Source organism: Serinus canaria, chromosome 3 (genome assembly GCF_022539315.1).
Source record: "Serinus canaria isolate serCan28SL12 chromosome 3, serCan2020, whole genome shotgun sequence".
NCBI lineage: Eukaryota > Metazoa > Chordata > Aves > Passeriformes > Fringillidae > Serinus > Serinus canaria.
This window is the reverse complement of record NC_066316.1, coordinates 16,854,635-16,873,197: the sequence shown is the minus strand read 5'-3', so window position 1 is coordinate 16,873,197 and position 18,563 is coordinate 16,854,635. Positions and strand designations below refer to the sequence as shown.

Below are 18,563 nucleotides of genomic sequence, written 5' to 3'. Positions count from 1 at the left end.
TAGACACAATTTAAAACCTCTTTTAATGACTAGACAGAAACATTAGGTGTGTTGTGTTCAAATCAAACCATGTCCAAAGTCAATGAGACTGCACAAACAGTTGTGGTTTTCTTCTGGGCTTCCAAATCCAGCAGAAAACTGATGGCTTCTGTAGCTCTTGGCTTCTCCTGTGTCCAGGAACCTGGACTTCTGGCCCCAGTCCATGGTGGTGCAGCTCAGAACCTCTCAGCTTCTCTGCTGGCCACTGCCCTAATATTGCCATAAACTTTGGATGGAGGACTTCCTGCAGAAGAAGGCACAAATCTACTCAGGAAACATAATCTGTCACAGAAATGGATGTGTTGTGCTCACACCTGTGTTAAAAGTGGAGAACTAAGCCAAAGGCTGAGAAGTATGGGCAAGGTCAGTCACCATCTTACTGCAAGTGCAGAGCTCAACTTCTGCTTTCAGAGTGGATTGCTCCCTTTGGCTTTTGAGACCCCTTAGAAGGGAATGCTGCAGCTAAATCGAAATGCAGAACATCTTTCTGCAATGTGGTGAGGTTTTGGAGCCAGAAAGCAAGTCCTGGATTCCCTGCTTCTCCCCCAGATTTTTCTCTTAAGAGCAACAAGCCAACTGCCAGCAAGCTATTTGCTCCAAATGTAGGTGTGGACAGGACAGGAAAGAGGGTGAAAGCCACAAAGCAGTTTCTCAAACTGCAAGATTCATATGTAGTTAAGATTAGATAAGAGGACTTACCTAAAATTAGATTGCAAATTGCTGTTCGTGCCATTTTAATGTTCTGAAAAGATCCCAAAATATGAATTTTTCTGTAAAAAGAAAAGCAGCAGGAGTTAACAACGTAACTTAAGAAATTGCACAGTTAATAGAGAATTTGAGGTTAGAGATAAATGTGGAATTTTTTATCAGTGTACTAGTTTCTTTTCTACACTTGTAAACAAAAAAAAAAAAACCCTGAAACCCACAAAACCTACAACGTAAGACTTCTGCTCTTCTAAATCCTTTTAAAAAAGATTTTACCATTTGCAAATTTAACAGTGTAGCAGCTTCAGGAGGAAAACATTGCTGCGTTGGTGAGTTCAACTTTGATTATTCATAAGAAGGAATTCTTACGCTGTGGGGACTGACTGAATTCTAGATGCGCTGGTGACACCATCATTCTCATAACAAAAGGTCAAATATTTATTAATATTTATTAAATATTATTTAATATATTCTCTTAAATATTTTTTTCTTACTACTACTCTACAAGTTTCATAAAATTTAAGTTATCTTTGTTTTTGGCATAGGACATGGATTAGCTGAGGGGTTGTGCTTTGCCTAGGAGGAAGTCAGTCTGTACTTACGTGTCAGCAAGAACGATGCGTGTCCTGGTCACATTTTCTATGGTGAATTTGGTTTTTCCACCTTTCCCTGCTATTCTCCCTATTGCTCTTGACAGATGATCTCCTTTCAAAGGTTTGACTGAAATGAGAATAGCATGCCCAGGGTAACAGCAGTGGTGTGTATTCCTGTTAATGCTTCCCTTGGTCAAGTTGCTGGAAACAACTCATGCCAAGTACTACAAAAGCAACTTCACTGGTCAACACAGATCCATCTGGATTTCAGCTTTTTTTTGACTAATAGTGCACTCTACAGCCAGTGCTGACATGGGGTTTCTGGCACGCAGAAGAAACTTTAGAACTGCAGAGAAAGGCACTGCACTTTGTGTTGAGGAAATAGAGTCAAAGTGCACCAAGCTAACACTGGTAGAAATTAAGTAGATCAGGTTTAGATCGTGCTCTACAGGGGACTCCAAGGAATCCCAGTACTACATAAAATTAGATGTTTCTGACTTTACTGATCTGTGAGGGCAAGTGATAAAAGTGGAGCAGGGGGAAAGAAAAAACAAATCCATAGTAGCAGGACGCACAAGTGACTTCTTGAATGCTGCATCAGAAAATACTCACCGTCTGTAACTTCAAATGACTCTAGAAAGAGATCGTCTAATCTGATGAGAGCAAGGGCATCCTAAAAGAGCAGGAGATCTGTTATCGGCAGTTATTTTGTTCCAGTAACACAGCTGAAAGCTGCTGTTCTCTTTATACACACAACCTAGCAAATAACAACTAAAGTTAAATCCACTTTTTTTCAACAGCAATACAAGTATTTCCATCTAGAGGAATCCCTGCACAGGTCTGGATGCCCCTGCATTCAGCCCTGCCTCCCCAGTGCTAGTGGATCCAGTACAGGTCTAAAAGGAATGAGCAGCCCTACAACACTGAAAAAAGTGGGTTTGTTTTCTCCAACAGGCCCAGTCCTACTAACTACTGATGATCTGGATGAGGAGTCCACCTTCAGCAAATCCGCAGATGACACCAAGCTGCAAGTGCAAGTGGTGATCTGCTGGAGGTTAGGAGGGCTCTGCAGAGGGACCTGGACAGGCTGGATGGATGGGCCAAATTCATTAATACGAGGCTTAATAAGTCTATGTGCTGGCTCCTACACTTTGGCCACAACAATCCCTTCCAGAGCTACAGGCTGGGGACAGAATGGCTGGACAGCAAACAGGTAGAAAGGGACCTGGGGGTTCAGCTGACAGCTGGCTGAACACAAGCCAGCAGTGTACTGACACGGCCAAGAAAGCAAATGGCATCCTGGTCTGTATCAGGAACAGTGTGGCCAGCAGGACTAGGGAAGTCATTCTTCCCCTGTACTTTGCACTGGTTAGGCCATACCTTGACTATTATGTCCAGTACTATTTTGGGCACCCCAATTTAAGAAGTACTTTGAGATGCTTGCATGTGCCCAGAGAAGAGCAGAAAGGCTGATGAAGGGTCTGGAACAAAAGTCCTACGAGAAGTGGTTGAGGGAGCTGGAGGGGCTCAGCCTGGAGAAAAGGAGGCTCAGGGGAGACCTCATCACTCTCTGCAACTGCCTGAAAGGAGGGTGTAGCCAGGTGGGGGTTGGTCTCACCACCCAGGCAACCAGTGACAGGACAAAAGAACACTGTCTTAAGCTGCACCAGGGGAAGTTTAGGCTGGATATTAGGAATAAGTTCTTCACACAAGGAGTGACTGGGCACTTGAATGGGCTTCCCAGGGAGCTGGTAGAGTCACCATCCCTGGAGGTGTTTAAAAAATGACTGGATGTGGCATTCAGTGCCATGGTTTAGTTGATAAAATCATAGGTTGGACTTGATGATCTCAAAGGTCTTTTCCGACCTAGTTAATTCTGTGATTCTGTGAGTTTTGCACAGACTGGAGGTTATTAGCTTGGGCTTAAGAAAAATAAGCAGTCTCTACCAGTGCAGGGGACCTCAGAAAGAGATTATTCCTTTATGCTTCTCTCACACCACCTATGTTCTCTGTTTATGTGTTGTTTGAAGGCTACTTTTTTATCTGGCATTATCTTAAGAAACTGGATGTCTACTCCAGTCACAATTTCTAGAAAACACTGATTTCTAGGAAACCACCTAAGGATTTTTCTCTCTTTATTTCTTATTGTAATTTGCAGAGAGGCCAGGGATAGATCAGTAAACTGGAGCAATCTCACAATCTCGTTGTTGGGAGACTCACCTCTACTTGAAATCCAAGTATAAAGGCTTTCACAAAATCAGCTGCCTTCGTCAGAGCACTGAGATCCTTTGTCTCTTGACAAGTCTGCAAGACAAGAAGTTATGTTTGCAAATTAAGACCAGGCAAGTTAGGAGAAGAACTTTACAGTCAACCTGCGCTTGGAGGGGAAAGCTGCTGAAAATCCACACCACCACTGACTGAGTAAAACCCTTTTGGTGGAGAAAACCCAAAACCAACACAAACTAAACTGCAACAGCAAACAGCAGGAAAAAAAGAAGGATGGTGAAGGCAGGAGAGTTATTCTAATGACAATACTCTAAATATGCCTTAGCAGATGTATGAAATTAATTTCAAAGTTTTATATTGATGATGGATATGGGCAAAATAAAATTAGCTTGATTAAGAACAAAACTACCTTGTTTTTCACCAGACATCATTTCATATCATATATAAAAAAGGTGGTGTTAAAATCCCAGGGTTTTCTCCTGCACAGTTATTGAGTGAAACTGCAGGAGTTCCTGCTCCTCCCTACCTTTCCCCTGAGGTTATTTCTAGGAAGTAAAGTAAATAAGGGATAATTCTGTCATCTTTCCTCCAATTCCTGCCATCAAACTTGTGATAACATTTCATGGTTAGGAAGCAAAATTCCTGTTGTATTTTCACTATTATATTGGAAGATCTCTCATGTCAGTGGTGGTAATACAGTGAGTTGTTTGTCAAAACTTTAGATATACCCTTAAAAATTCCTGGTGTGAACATTCCTCAGGAGGAATAAGGATAAAGAATGAGTATCTACAAGAATTACAGGTTTATACAGGTGTCTGTGCCCTAAGGTATTCCATTGCAATCCATTAAAGAAAAATCACATGCTATTAAACTATGGGCCCTTATTGTCTGCCACAAATAAAGCCATTAGGAGATTCAGTGCCCCCATATAAGATACTGTTTACTGTCAGGTCAGTATTTGGTAACCTTAAATAGCCAGAAAACATTGAATTACAAAATCGTATCTAAGACATGGATGAAAATTCTTCCTTAATGTACATAACTTTCTATAGTACAAAAACTGAACACTCCCCCAGCTTCTGCTGGCTCCTTCTGGAACAGAGCTGTAGTTCTGGATTTTACTTGCAGTAATTACTTGTTCTAAGCAACAACTGCCAGATCCCCGGGGAGGTGACACCACACAGTTTCCATTTTTTCAAGCATTATATGGGATTTACGACTTCTTTAGTCTTTAATCTGTGGACACCCATGAGGAGAGGCCCTCCTTTTCAGGAGGCAGAATCATAGAACGGTAAGGGGTTGGAGTGGACCATAAGATCATCTAGTCCCAACCCCCCCTGCCACAGGCAGGGACATCTGTCACAAAACCAGGATGCTCAAGGCCTTATCAGGGCTGCTTTGAACACTGCCAGGGTTGGGATAGCCCCGAGCAACCTCTTCCAGTGTCTCACCACTCTCACACTAAAAAAATTCTTCCCAACATCCAAACTAAATTTTCCTTCTTTCAATTTGTAAACGTAACACCTTGTCCTGTCACTACACTTCCTGACAAAGAGCCCCTCTCTAGCTTCCTTGGAGGCCCCTTCAGACACTGGAAGGTGCTACGAGGTCTGCACACAACCTTCTCTTACCGGGAAAGGCCCAATAAGTTGCTCCCCTTACCTTGATCTCAACATTTCTCGTTTTCAAGTTGAACCTGATTTGAAGTTGCAGATGCTCCACAATGGGCGTGAATATCTTCATCCAGTTCTCCTTAAGCGGCGTGTACCTGTTGGCCGGCACAGGGATCTTCCTCAGCTCACCTTTCCCAACCTACCGGGGGCGAGACGCAGCAGGCCGTGAGGCGGGGAACAGCGGAGATCCGGGGGCGGCATTTCCCCGGCACCCCGCGTACCCCGAGCGCCTCGGCGGCCACAGGCGGGAACGCCGGTCGCTTGCTGGGCCGCGGTTCCGCCGTGTCCACGGCAGCTTCCGCCGCCGGCTCCTCGCCGCCCGCCCGCCGCTTCCTCCGGCTCCGCCGGGACACGACGCTGGTGAAGCCGCCGCTCACGGCCGCCTCAGTCTCCATGCTGGCCGCGGAGCACACGTGGTACGGCTCTCGCCGGAAGGGGCCGGCAGGCGCTTCCGCCGCAGCCGCCGGGGCAGGGGAAGGAGAGGGGCGAGATGTCGGCGGTGCTGGGTTCGGAGCGTCCTCAGGTGGTGTCGCACGTCCAGCAGGCGCTGAGCTACACCGTGTTCGATTGTAAGTGGGTGCCCCGCAGCGCCCGCCTGATGTGCCTGGGCAGCGCCGCCCGCGGCACCGGCGTCATCCAGCTGTACGAGCTGCGCGGAGCCCGTCTGGAGGTGCTGCGGGAGGTGAGCACGGTCCCCTCGGGAACGGCTGCCGGGACGTTTGTCCAGAGCCCGGGGATAAAAAGCAGGAGCTGATTTGCCTGTTAAATGTGCTGATTCACTGATACCCTGTCGTTTCTTGATAAGAGGTAACGTTACCGCTTTCCACAACTCCCTGAAAGGTTGTAGCCGGGTGGGAGTCTGTCTCTTTGCCCAGGCAACTGCTGACAGAACTTAAGCTGCTGAGGTTTCGATTCAACATTAGGAAGAATTTCCTCACAGAAAGGGTCATTAGACATTGAAATCGATGTCCAGGGAGGTAATAGAGTCACCGTCCCTGGAGATGTTTAAGGAAAGACTAGATTGGGCACTCAGTGCCATGGCTTAGTTGACAAGGTAGTGGCCGGTCATAGGTTGGACTCGACCATCTCAGAGGTGTTTTTCAACCTGTGACTGTTATTCTGTGGTTTTGTTTACTCCTGTGTTTTGCAGGTTATTTTCGTGTGTTGTGTTACGGGTTTCTGGTTTCTGCCTGTGTTTGGCTTTTTTGGGGGTGTTTTTTTCATTTGTTTGTTTAGGGTTTGTGGTTTGGTTTTTTTTTTTTTTTTTGGTTTTTTTTTTGGCGGGGGGTGGGTTTAGGTTGGTTGTGTTTTGGTTTTTTTTTTTTTTTTTTTGCCTGGTTGGTTGTTTGCTTTTTTGTTTGGTTGGATTTTTCTCTCAGATTGACCTTTGAGTGTTCTCTTCTTCTAAAGCATAGCCGTTCCTCAGGTGCATAAGGCCACACTAGGCCACAAGCAGAGTGTTTTTCTTCCAGACTAGTAACCTCGATCCTCTGCTTTTCTGTGCACTGAAATAATCAGGGCAAGAGATATTCCTCCTTATTAATGCCTTTATTAAAAGTGATCAGCTCAGAATGGGGGGTTTGGCAGGTCCGCGGGTTCCTGCCGCTACTCCCAGCAGTGACTCGGAAGAGGAGGATTTGCAGCCCCGTCCCCTAGCGGGTAGAGCCGGGGGTTCAGTCCTCGCGAAGGCAGTGGGGGTATTCGCAAGGATCCGTTAGGGTCGGTGGTCCAGGGGCTCCTGGGACCGAATGACTTCGTTTGTAGTCGGGGCGAGGAGTGACCAAGGTTCTCAGTGTCTCTGCCAGCTTCTGACCTCGCCCCTGCTGTCCAAACACCACCCTGAGCTCTCAATTCTGCTTTGGCTCATCTCTTAGGGTATTTTCCAGGTTTTGGTGGGGTTCTTGTCCCAATGCAGTCTGGGTTTTGAGATGAATTTGCATGTCTCCTGAAATGCAAATTCCCCCTTCTCTCCCCATCGTCCGTGCGGAGAGACGGCAGCCTCTTGGCAGCAGGCAAGGGTAGTACTGAAAAAGAGAATTCTCCACAATAGAGGGTTAAACGACGATACTCAACGATACTCAACAGGTGATTACAACATTTAACTAACAAAAGAACTCTTGGCTAGTGATCAGTTCTCAGCTTAACTTTAAACTTCTGCAGCTCCTTCTCTTAAAAATGGGTAACTCTTTTTTTATTCATAACATGCACAAGGACTAAATTCAAAGTGCAGCTTGCCCTCAATAACATTTTCATAGTATTTTGCACCAAATATCCCATGTGTGTTTCACTGACCCTTGCCCTTGTGCACTCCTCAGAACTGTGTGGCCTGTGGGTGTTTTTGCCTTTTCCATATGCTGACACAGACGTTTCCTTTCTTTAAAAGATCGAAAAGCCCAAACCTATAAAATGTGGAACTTTTGGTGCTACATCTCTGCAGCAAAGATACTTAGCTACAGGTGATTTTGATGGAAACCTTAACATATGGTAAGCACAGATATTCTCTGGAAGTGTTTTCACTTGTTGTTGTCCATGTCTGTCTAAACAGAGGTTCTTTTTGTGGATTTTGCATGAGATCTCTCCATGCTCCCATGTAGTTGGGACCCACTGCAAACTTTGCTGACTACTGCATTTGGACCATGCCTGTTTTGTAGAAACAACACAGAATTCTGCACCCTGTTTAATTCAGTGCTGCTTCACTGCCATCTTCTGTGTGCAGTTACAAAAACCTGTTAAAGTTCTGCGAGGTTGTCCTCTGAAAAGAGGCTTTTGGATGGATGCATGAGTACAAACAAGAGGTTGTGTTCAACCTAAATTTCATGTCTAGATTAAATATATATTTTTAATCTTGACAATTCAAATGTTTCCTCTAGGTCCCTGAATTATTGGTGTAATTAATGTCTAGGTAAATTTATGATCAAATAAAGTAGTAGTGTCAAAAGGGGATTTTTTATTATCATTGTTGTATTGCCCTGTGTCAAGGAACTACTGGTTGGAATAGCAAGAATTACATGGACAGTTAATAGTTGAAATTTAAAATAAGGTTCTGAAGGATTCTCAAAGAATGGGAATCAGTGGGAAAGAACCATGAAACTCGTGGCTAGATACAATAGTCACCTGAAGTTAGAGAGCAGTAGTCAGAGCTAGGTGGGGATCAATGAATCAAGTTATTTTATAGACCTACTTAAAGTAAAGATACTTGGAGTATCTTGATCTGTAGTGTGAATAATTTTGGAGCCCAGCATGTAAAACTGGGTATGAGTGGTTGCTGCGGTGATTCTCACAACTGCCTTTACAAAGAAGGAGGTCCAGAACAGAGCCAGATCTTTTTGAGCAGTCCAAAGCAGTAGCCAAAGAAAGAATCAAACAAAGACTCATGGGTTCTTAGTGGTGATATCCATATTTGTTCTCACCATTAATCTGAGCTTTTATGATTTGTGTTCAAATTTCCTTTGATTTTTATACAAATCCTGAGTGTCAAGGAAAAATGCCATGTTTTCTGTTATTTTTATTTCTTGCCTAGGAATTTAGAAGCTCCTGAAATACCAGTGTATTCTGTGAAAGGTCATAAGGAAATCATAAACAGTATTGATGGTGTAGGTGGCTTAGGAATTGGGGAAGGTGCACCAGAAATTGTGACTGGCAGTCGAGATGGTGAGTTAGTGAACTCTACAAGTCTTCCCAGTTCCTCTGAGCCTGCAAGCTCTTGATGGCAGGGCACAGTTTGCCATCCAAACTAGTTACAAGCTGTTGCAACTAGTTCTTTGTAAACTGTCTTTTGAATCTTTCTTGGGACTGATTTTCTCTAATTCTTCTAGAAGCCACAGATAAGCAAAAAGTACTGTTGTCACTGGGCATGAAACAGAAGGAACACAAACCGTGATAAAGGCAAAATATCAGCTAGAGAAAATACATCCGTAACAAATGCTTTCACTCTGTTTCTTTTTAGTTTTGTGGTTCTTTCTTATATCCACAAAACACAGTGAGGCTTGCTAGAATTGAAAGAGTTGCTCATGTCTTTTGAATGATTAGGATGAAAAGCAAAGGGCTTTCCTGGGAAGGTGAAGATAGTATTACAATGTATTCCTAATACAAAATGTATTGTCTTTCTTTCCCAGGAACCGTGAAGGTGTGGGACCCAAGGCAGAATGACACTCCTGTGGCTAATATGGAACCTGTACAGGGGGAGAGCAAAAGAGACTGCTGGACTGTAGCATTTGGTAATTGATCAGATTATGACCATTCCTCCCTCTCACATAATTGTGTTTTGATGATTGTCAATGTATTTCAGGATGTTATGGAATACTTTATTTTGTATGGATGCATAAGTAGCAGGTTTTCTTTTTTACACTGTGACATTTATGTCTGGGTTTTTTTCTTCAAAATAAACCAGTTTTGTGGGTTTGTGATAGGTAGGTTTTGGACTCATTCTCTAATCACTTTGGTCACCGTTTATAGTTGGATTTGATCATCTTGAAGGTCTTTTCCAACCTAAATGATTGGATGATTCTGTGGTTTCACAGATAAGCTGTGCAAGCTTTATTTATGTGCCTAGAAATGTAAAAACAGTATATCTAGCTGCGTGGTCTGGAAGGAGTGTAAACATTGCCATGTACAGGGAACTCACCACTGTTGTAGTGTAGTTGTAGCTACCTGTTGGAACTCAGGACATACCTCTGGGAGTCTGGAGTTTCCTGGGACCCTTGCCAGGGGGCTCAGAGACCCTGGCACACAGCCCAGAACACCAGCGGGTTCGAGTGCGGGCCATGGAACAGCTTGGCACCTTTGCATGAGGAGATAGAGGCCACGGCAGTTTAGATGGTATAGGGATAAAGTATTCACTGAGTGTAAATGTAGGTTTTAGGATTTTTGGTATAGGGGTTTCTGGTGACAAGATGGAGGGATTTGGGCGTGTCTAGCCTTTCTTCTTCTTCTCTACCTCCATCTTGTCTGGTGATGTTGGCACTTTTAGACTGGTCTAGAGTAGAAACTCACTGTCTAGCATAGATGATAGGTATTGGAAAATAACTGTAAATATTGTACACGTAGTTTGTAGTATATAAAGATAACACCGCCCTGGGGGAGGGGGAGTGCCTCTGACTGTCCTGCTGAACGGATCTTGGCTGGACAGGGAGAAAGAATTTTATAGATAAGATGTAATAAACAACCTTGAGACTGAAAAATGAAGAGCCCTGACTCCTTCTTCGAGCACCGGGCTGGGAAAAGAAACTTTTGAACTTTTTCGGGGTCACTCTGACCAGCTAGAGAGAGAGAGACCCTGACAGCTACCAAGCATTAAGGAGTTAATTTAAGAGAAGTCCTTTGAAGCTTAAGAGCAAATAAAGGAAACAGCAATGCTTGATGTGAGCTCTGCATTTTTCTTTGGAGAGAGCAAAGTTGCTTGTGTCCTACGCGAGATTTTTCTAGACCCTTCAGGTTTGAAAACCATCCAGTTCACCACATCTTAATATCTCAACAACTTTTTGTTATTGTTTTATAAATGGAAGTTGAAACTGAAGTACAGGCCTGGGACTTCTGAAATTTACAGTCTAAAGAGGTTTTGTGTTTTCTGCTAAATTCTCTGTGTCCAGGTAATGCTTACAATCAAGAGGAACGTGTTGTATGTGCCGGATATGACAACGGGGACATTAAATTGTTTGACTTAAAAACCATGTCACTACGATGGGAGACCAACATTAAGAATGGGGTAAGGAAATCACAAAAGTACTTTTCATTCCAGCTCCTATGTAGGATGGAAAAATTAAAAGGACTCTGTCTGTGTGAAATTTACCCAGAAGATGTTTCTGCTGAGATTGTACCATGGAATAATTTTCTTTAAGTTCAGCAAGTTGTACCCCTCACATTCTTGATCAGGACATTTTTCAGTGGATTAATGTTTTCAGATCAACATGTTTATTTTCTGTTTGATGATGATATTATTGTGGAAATAACCAATTATTAATACATATTTACATATCATAAAGCACCCATTTTTTTTAACAGTGACAAAATTATGAGACTGAATTTATCTTGTTCTATACCCAGGTTTGCAGTGTGGAGTTTGACAGAAAAGATATAAATATGAATAAGCTGGTGGCCACATCGCTTGAGGGAAAATTCCATGTTTTTGATATGAGAACTCAGCATCCAACCAAAGGTTTTGCTTCTGTTTCAGAGAAGGTATGGGGAGACTGAGAATGTCGTAATAAGAGACAAACTTTTTAAATTCTTGCTGTCAAATTACTACAGGTGTAGTACAAATAGGTAAGAAATGCCCAGGTTAATTCATAAATTTTTTTGTTTTGTTTTGTTTTGGTTGATGTTGCTTTTTTTTGGGGGGGTGTTTTTGGTGTTTTTTTTGTTTGTTTGTTTTAGTGAACAAAATCTGGTGGTAATTCAAGAAAAGCCAGTTTTGTGGTGAAGTTTTTTAGAACTTGATTTTTTAGAAAAGGCTTAGTTTCAACTACTAAGTTCCATACTATCATTCAAAGCAGATAAGGTGTTGGAGGTACTTGATTCTGAATCAAAGAATTTTTTTACAGAATAAACTAATAAATTTTATTTATTTATTTATTTATTTATTTATTTATTTATAAACAATTTTGTAATAAAATGTTAAAATAGAATTTGTTGTTTATTTAACACATTGAGGCTTTTCCTTGGAGACATTTGCAGACAGATATACATTAAGTCAGAGGACATGTTGAGGTTTTTCCCGAAGTGATTTCTGTTGCTGCGTAGTGCCCTGGCTGAGGTTTGAGTTGTTGACTGTGTGTTTTGTTTGCACAGTGTTTCTAATATATTCCCTTCCAGTAATGATTTTAAGAGACATCAGTGAAATTAACCATCCACTATGGGAAGCTGGGCTCTTTTCATACAAGCGATCTCTGTTTTATTCTGTGTCCTTTCCTATGAAGTTCATCTCCAAATAACTTCTGTACAATGCTGATTTCCTTTTATTAGGCACAAAAATCTACAATTTGGCAGGTTCGGCACCTGCCACAGAACAGAGATATATTTATGACAAGTGGAGGATCTGGGAGCCTACATCTCTGGAAATAGTAAGTGATCACTTCTCCAGCTAGGAGTAAGAAACCAACCATTTAATGTTTTAAGGGTCCTGCTTCCAGCCTTAGAATATCTGGTTAAAATTATTGCTTACAAATGCAGTAGAAAGGGTGATTTCAGTGTCAGTACTTGATCTGGAATCTTGAATTTATCCCTAAGAGAATGTTACAGCACAGGTGAATCTTGCCCTTGTTGTCTTCATGTAATGAAGATCTAATTATATCCTTGGTTAACAAGGTGATAAATGGAAAAAAATGGATTTCTTAAAATTCTAATATGGTAGCAGTTACATCTGAGAAGAGTATTGAAAGCCTTGAATTAATCATTCTTATATTTACATTTTCTTACATTACATGGAAATATAATTTCATAGTCCTAAATGCAATGAAGTTGGTGCTTTAAGTTTCAGAAGCACAGTTGTGATGAAATTTTTCTGGGTTGTGGTAAAAGCCAACCAGTTAAAAAATGAAGAGCTATAGGATAGGGGTGTCAGGATTCAAAATTTCCCACCTCCTTTTTTCTTTCATGAAATGTCTTCTTAAGTATGCAGCGTAGATATAGCTAGATATGATTATTCATTTCTTTTAAGACATTTATTTGCCTTATCTGTAGAGTATAAAATAAAGAGGATGATGATGATGTGTTTGTATCAATACATTTCTAAGTAGCTGTTTTTGTTTAATTTTCCCATTGGCAGTGAGTACCCAGCCCAGCGCTCGAAGAAAGATTCGGAAGGATCTGAGATGGGGGTGGCAGGGTCTCTTAGTCTCTTGCAGAATGTGACTCTGTCAACACAGCCCATCTCTAGCCTGGACTGGAGCCCTGACAAAAAGGGACTTTGTGTCTGTGGGGCTTTTGACCAAACTGTGAGGGTGCTGATAGTTACAAAGCTTAACAAAATTTGACAAGAAAATTAGAATTTCTGATGAGAAAGCAATATAGTTTGCAGTCTGTAAATATGGTAGGGGGACCCCTTCTATTTCTAATTGAATTTCTTCTTTAATAAAACCGGATTAAGGAAATAGAAGCCAGATTTTTCTATTGAAAATTCAAATATGTGCCGTCAGAATTGTTTGGCTGATTGTGCTGTCATGAACTATAAGTTGCCTGGGCACAAAATTTAACCTTCTAGAAATGTGAATTTACAATGAAAATAAAATGTGCCTTTGTGTTAACACAGCTCTGTAATTTCAGAGTTTGTGTTCAGTTTATTCATATTGCAAATCTCTTCACACTTGTTAAATGGTTTGGCTTTATTATATATAGTGTTGTCCATGTGCATTCATGCAGTGGGAACTACTACAGAAACTTGTTGTGTTACTGGATTTATTAATTAGAATGTTTGTTAAAGTGACTTAAGATTCTTTACTACAATAGAGAAATTATAACAAAGGCTAAAATACTCAGGTTTAAATGAGTAAGGTTTTTATTGAAGACTATACTGAAATTAAACTATCAAGCAAAATGCACTTTTATTATTTTAGTTTGGTTTCCTATTAAGTTTACATGTTCTGTTGCTTTTATACCTGTTTTCAACTTTATATTCTACAAATAAAATTATGTGTAGTGTTTTCTTAATATGAGCAAAGTATATTATTCAAATATCCAGAGATTTAGAGAAGTAATGTACAGAAAAACCTCACAGGCTAATAAACCCTAAGCTTTGTGGAATGGAGAAATCCTTCATGCCTCTGTAGCAGAGGGTGGGCAGGAGGAACATTACAGTAGACCATAAACAAAGTGTGTCTGTGGAAGTCCTTGGGTTTAGTAGGTCACCGATTCTCTCCTCTCCAAACTTAGGTTCTTGTATTTCAGATTTAGCAAGGGCCAGCAGGGATGAAAACACAGGCAATGTAGGCTAAATATTTTGTGGAAGGCAAAGATTTATGAGATTCACCTGTCTTCCCTAAGACTTGATGGTTTGCTTTCAAGTGTAATATTTAGTATCTGATTTTTTTGACCCAAGTAATCCCATCTCCTTTTGTGCAAGGTGTAATATTGAGAGCATATTCTGAAATGATTTTAAATGTTGGCCTTCTTAGGGTGCATTCCAGCAGGAGGGAATCATTACTCTGCACTCTTGGCTGCAGCTTTGGGGGTGTGGAATTCAAAGAATTCAAGTGCTTTGAGCATAAAATGCACTGTTACATTTTATACAACAAAGCCACAAAGATGGCTTCCATTAGCTTTGTGCTGTAAATAAAATATACTCACTGAAAGATGTGAAAGGCTGTGGAAATTGGTAGGAATAAGTTTTCTCTCTTTACCAGTAACTGAGTCAAGCATAGAGTGAGGGAAGGAAAAAACTCTCAGCATAGGTACCTGCAAGGGAAAACAAAAATCTCCTGAGCACAGGACTGGGCTCTTGGTGCTATGTTTTTTGTACTTGTCCTGCAGCAAAAATGTCCCTTTTTTATTCAAACAATTCCGGGGAGATCTCCTAGTGGGATACAACTTAGAGCCAGAACTATTAAACAACAATTCTTAAAGCTCCGTGGGCCTCAAAAATATGAAATGTGTGTTACCTCTGTGCACTTAATTTTGAGATTCATTTTATTCCTTGTTTTGTAAATGAAGGAATGTGTTCCCCTCGTGAGTAGAGGGGAACACATAGTGTCATGAAAACATAACAGTTTGCATATAAGGAGCTCACAAAAAACTGAGAATTGGAGAAAAGCACAGATGGAAGGCAGTGTGTCCTTGTTCCCTAAAGGTTCCTTAAAGGTTGTACCTGTGTACGTACAAAATGAAAGACAGTTACTGTCTGGAAAGAAGAGCAGCTGCTTGTGCCTGTACTGTGCATTATCTCCTCAGCAGATTGAATTTCTGCTTCTTCGAGGCTAAACCAGAAAAAGCGGCCTGTGGCAGTCCAGCCTGCTCTATTTATAGTCCTTCCACTTTTTGCTGAAGTGTGGCACCTTGCCTCTGCAGCCTGCAGAGCTGAAGTGTGTTCTAAATAAAATCATAATGCATCTGAGATGTCATGCCCAGACCAAATGCTCTCTGATGCAGCTCCAAGGACTGCTCTGGAAAATCCCTGCCTCGCCCAAGGCCAGGAATGTGCTCCCAAATTTGGAGTGATTACATTTACAAGTGTATCTGCCTGGCAGCTCTCGCTTGTTTCCTGCGCAAACCATCCCTGTGTGCTCATGGAAGAAAAAAATCTGTTTACAGGCATGACTGCAGCCTGTGTAGAGAGACATGTTACAGGTTTTTTGGGTTTGTGCTTTGTGGTTTTTTAATGAGATGCTGCCCAAATCCCCATCAATCAGGTCTGGGTCTTCTGTTTCACACCAGTATAGATCTTTTGAATTATACAGGTCCTTGGAGATTACAGCCCTGCAAGGTTTCCGTGCATGGAGTCAGTATTTGCATACAGTATATAGTTTTCATCACAAAAAAAATACAGTTTAGGCATGATTTGGACCAAATTTTAAGCAATGTAAGGCAAGTTGTAACCCTGTATGGGAAGCTACAATGCTGTGCTCTCACCTCTTCATAATCACTGATTCTGTTAGGGACATCATGGAATTGGTACAAAGAAGGAAGATGGGGTATTGCACAGAAAAAGAAAGACGTGTGCTCTTCAGTGATTCCTTCAGAGACAGCAGACACGGCTTGTCAATACAGTTCAGCTCATCTTCCCCAAATTATTCCTTTCAAATAGATTTGATAGCAGAGAGGGATTTGGGGTTAAGCTGACTGATCTGTAAGAGGCTTGTGGCCGTTCCATCTTCTCATACATCGGTGGCACATCCCTAGATGGATCAAAATCAAGCCACCAAGTGCTTTTGGCAAAATTCCAAGACCCCCCCCCCCCCAAGGGTTCTCTCAGTAGCTCTGGACATCAGGAGTGATGTTCTGGGTTCCCACACAGCACAGCCTGCCTTGGGAGTTGCACAACATTGACCCACACAGGACACTGGATTAGTGTTTCCTGATGGCTGCAAGAGTATCCAGGGTCTCAAGGGCACTGAGTAGCTGCCCCACATTCTGGTCTGTCTCGTCCTCAGCCACCAATAAGGCAATTGTCATGAAAGTTTTGCAGGATCCTCCAGGAAAGGTGATCACAGCAGGGCATCTCTTCCCAATAGTATTCTTCAGTATTACATTCTTACACAGTTGATCTGGGCCAACTGGCCCAATACTTTGCTGGTGTGATTCAGGACTGTAGCATGAGCAGGAGCTGCTTCTAATAGGCAGTATGTGTGTGGCAGCCCTGCTTTGGAGACTAGCTCAATTTCACAGTATGGTCCCACATTTTATCAATCAGTCTCTGAGCCAAAGATTGAGCCCACTGCTGTTTAGCTTAGTACAACTACAGCCTCTGGGACAGATTTCTCTTCAAAGAGTACTTTTCTCTCTTTCCAAGAGATCTACCCCTCTCCTGCCTGTACTCCCCTGCAATCTTATTAAATCTTCTGTCACCATCTACATGTCTGGGGATTTGCAGAGGGAGCTGAGGTGCAAAACCATGTAAGGGCACATGTAAGTTCCATCTTCTGTTATGCCTGGCAGTAAAAATAGCCTGTGCAGAATGTATGGATTGACATTCCCTTCCCAGAACAATGTTGCTTTCCGCTCTTGTCAATGTGCAGGAGGCCATCCAAGGCTGACAGTCTCCGCTTCACATTTCGACTTCCTTCTGGAGCAGCCATGTATGTTAAGGAGTGTTTTGATTTTCTAGAGCTTAATGATGGTGACAGAAAGGTTGAGCCTTTATAGGTGAAAATCAGGGGGGCAAGCCAACAAGTCAGATGACCTGGTGGGAATCTGTTAGAGATCATCCATCCAGGGTGAAGAGGCAGATGAAAGACTCTATAAGCAGCTGAGCATTTCACAATTGCTAGTCCTTGTTCTTGTGGGGGACTTCAACTTACCAGATGTCTTCTAGAAATACAGCAGAGAGGAAACAGTTGAGAAGATTCCTGAAGTGTGCAGCTGAACAGAGAGTGTTGGCTGGAACTTGAGAAAAAAAGAGAGTTTATGACCTGTGGAAGAAGGGGCAGGAAACTCAGGAAGACAAGAATATCATGAAGTTTTATGGAGGGAGAAAATTAAAAGGGCCAAAGCCCAGATAAAACTTAATCTGTCAACTGCCACACAATAAAAAAATCCTTCTTAAATACATTAGCAACAAATGGAGGGCTAAGCAGAATCTTCATCCTTTATTGGATGCCAGAGGAAACACAGTGACAAAGGATGAAAGTAAAGGCTGAGGTACTTATTGCCTTGTTTGCCTCAGTCCTGAGTAGAAGACCACAAGTCTTACAAGGAACAGCTGAAGAAGCTGGGGTTGTCTAGCCCCAGCTCTGGAGAAAAGACGGCCCAAGGGAGACCTTATTGCTCTGAAAGGAGGTTGTAGCCAGATGAGGGCTGGCGTATTCTAGGTAACAAGCAACATGATAAGGAAATGGCCTCAGCTTGCGCCGGGGAAGGTTCAGACAGGAAAACTTTCTTCGCTGTGGTGAAGACATGGTAATCAAGCTTTGGAAAAGCCTGCCCAGGGAAATGGTGAAGTCACCATCCCTAGTGGTATTTAAAAGGACCATGTAGATGTGGCACTTAGAGACATAGTTTAGTGGTGGGCTTGGCAGTGTTTGGTTAACTTGGTGATCTTTCCTAAGGATTCCTTTCTAAAAAATTGTATGATTATGTGGTTCTTCAGCATGGCAGTGAAGCTGAATATTTTTCATCACTATGAAAAGTCCATCAGCAGCATAAATAAGCTCAAGCAAGCTCTCCTAGGTTTCTTGTGATTTTAAGGTTATGAAACATTGAAAACATTCTCTGGAGCGAGAGGATGTGTGGGTTGCAGAAGAACAGTAAAAACCCACAGAACTGCACAGCAATTGAAACACAATGGGACCTTTTCATGTGGCAGTGGATCAGAAGTAGTAGCTCAGCCTGTTCACCACATTACACTGTAGCAGTTGCTCACTATTACACTGACTGTTACAGCTTTGCAACTGAAATTACTCTTTCCTTCAAGTAAATTCCTAGTTAACTCCCTACATCCCAGCTGCTTTTGGAGTGTCTACTTACAGTAAAACCCACCACTGGCAAAATTCAGGTAGATGCAGCTAATGAAACCAGTTCAGTTGCCTCCCATGCTAAACCTTTCATTTTTAGGTCGTCAGTCTTCCTGCAGAGATGACAGAAACCCTCCTTTTTCCTTTCTAGCACAGCTCAACCAGGCAGGACTTTGTGGCCTGTTCAGCAGATGTGAGGGACAGTCACTCCTGCCTTGCAGACTGTGATT

The 18,563-nt window shown here is 42.2% G+C and overlaps 2 protein-coding genes across 2 annotated transcripts; one reads left to right on the top strand and one right to left on the bottom strand.

Moving 5' to 3' along the window:
• On the bottom strand, positions 1 to 5,631 carry PNO1 (partner of NOB1 homolog). The gene is made up of 7 exons (XM_009096234.4): positions 5,458 to 5,631; positions 5,226 to 5,375; positions 3,558 to 3,641; positions 1,950 to 2,010; positions 1,347 to 1,464; positions 739 to 809; positions 1 to 283 (listed from the first exon to the last, which is right to left on the bottom strand). The coding sequence occupies exons 1-7, from the start codon at positions 5,629 to 5,631 to the stop codon at positions 216 to 218; spliced, it is 726 nt and encodes a 241-aa protein (XP_009094482.1). The 3' UTR covers positions 1 to 215.
• Positions 5,632 to 5,726: 95 nt separating this feature from the next.
• Positions 5,727 to 13,879, top strand: DNAAF10 (dynein axonemal assembly factor 10). Its single transcript, XM_009096235.3, has 8 exons — positions 5,727 to 5,918; positions 7,620 to 7,720; positions 8,757 to 8,887; positions 9,352 to 9,453; positions 10,825 to 10,940; positions 11,279 to 11,413; positions 12,197 to 12,294; positions 12,999 to 13,879. Exons 1-8 carry the CDS (start codon positions 5,727 to 5,729, stop codon positions 13,204 to 13,206), a joined length of 1,083 nt encoding a protein of 360 aa, XP_009094483.1. The 3' UTR covers positions 13,207 to 13,879.
• The last annotated feature ends 4,684 nt before the right edge of the window (positions 13,880 to 18,563 follow it).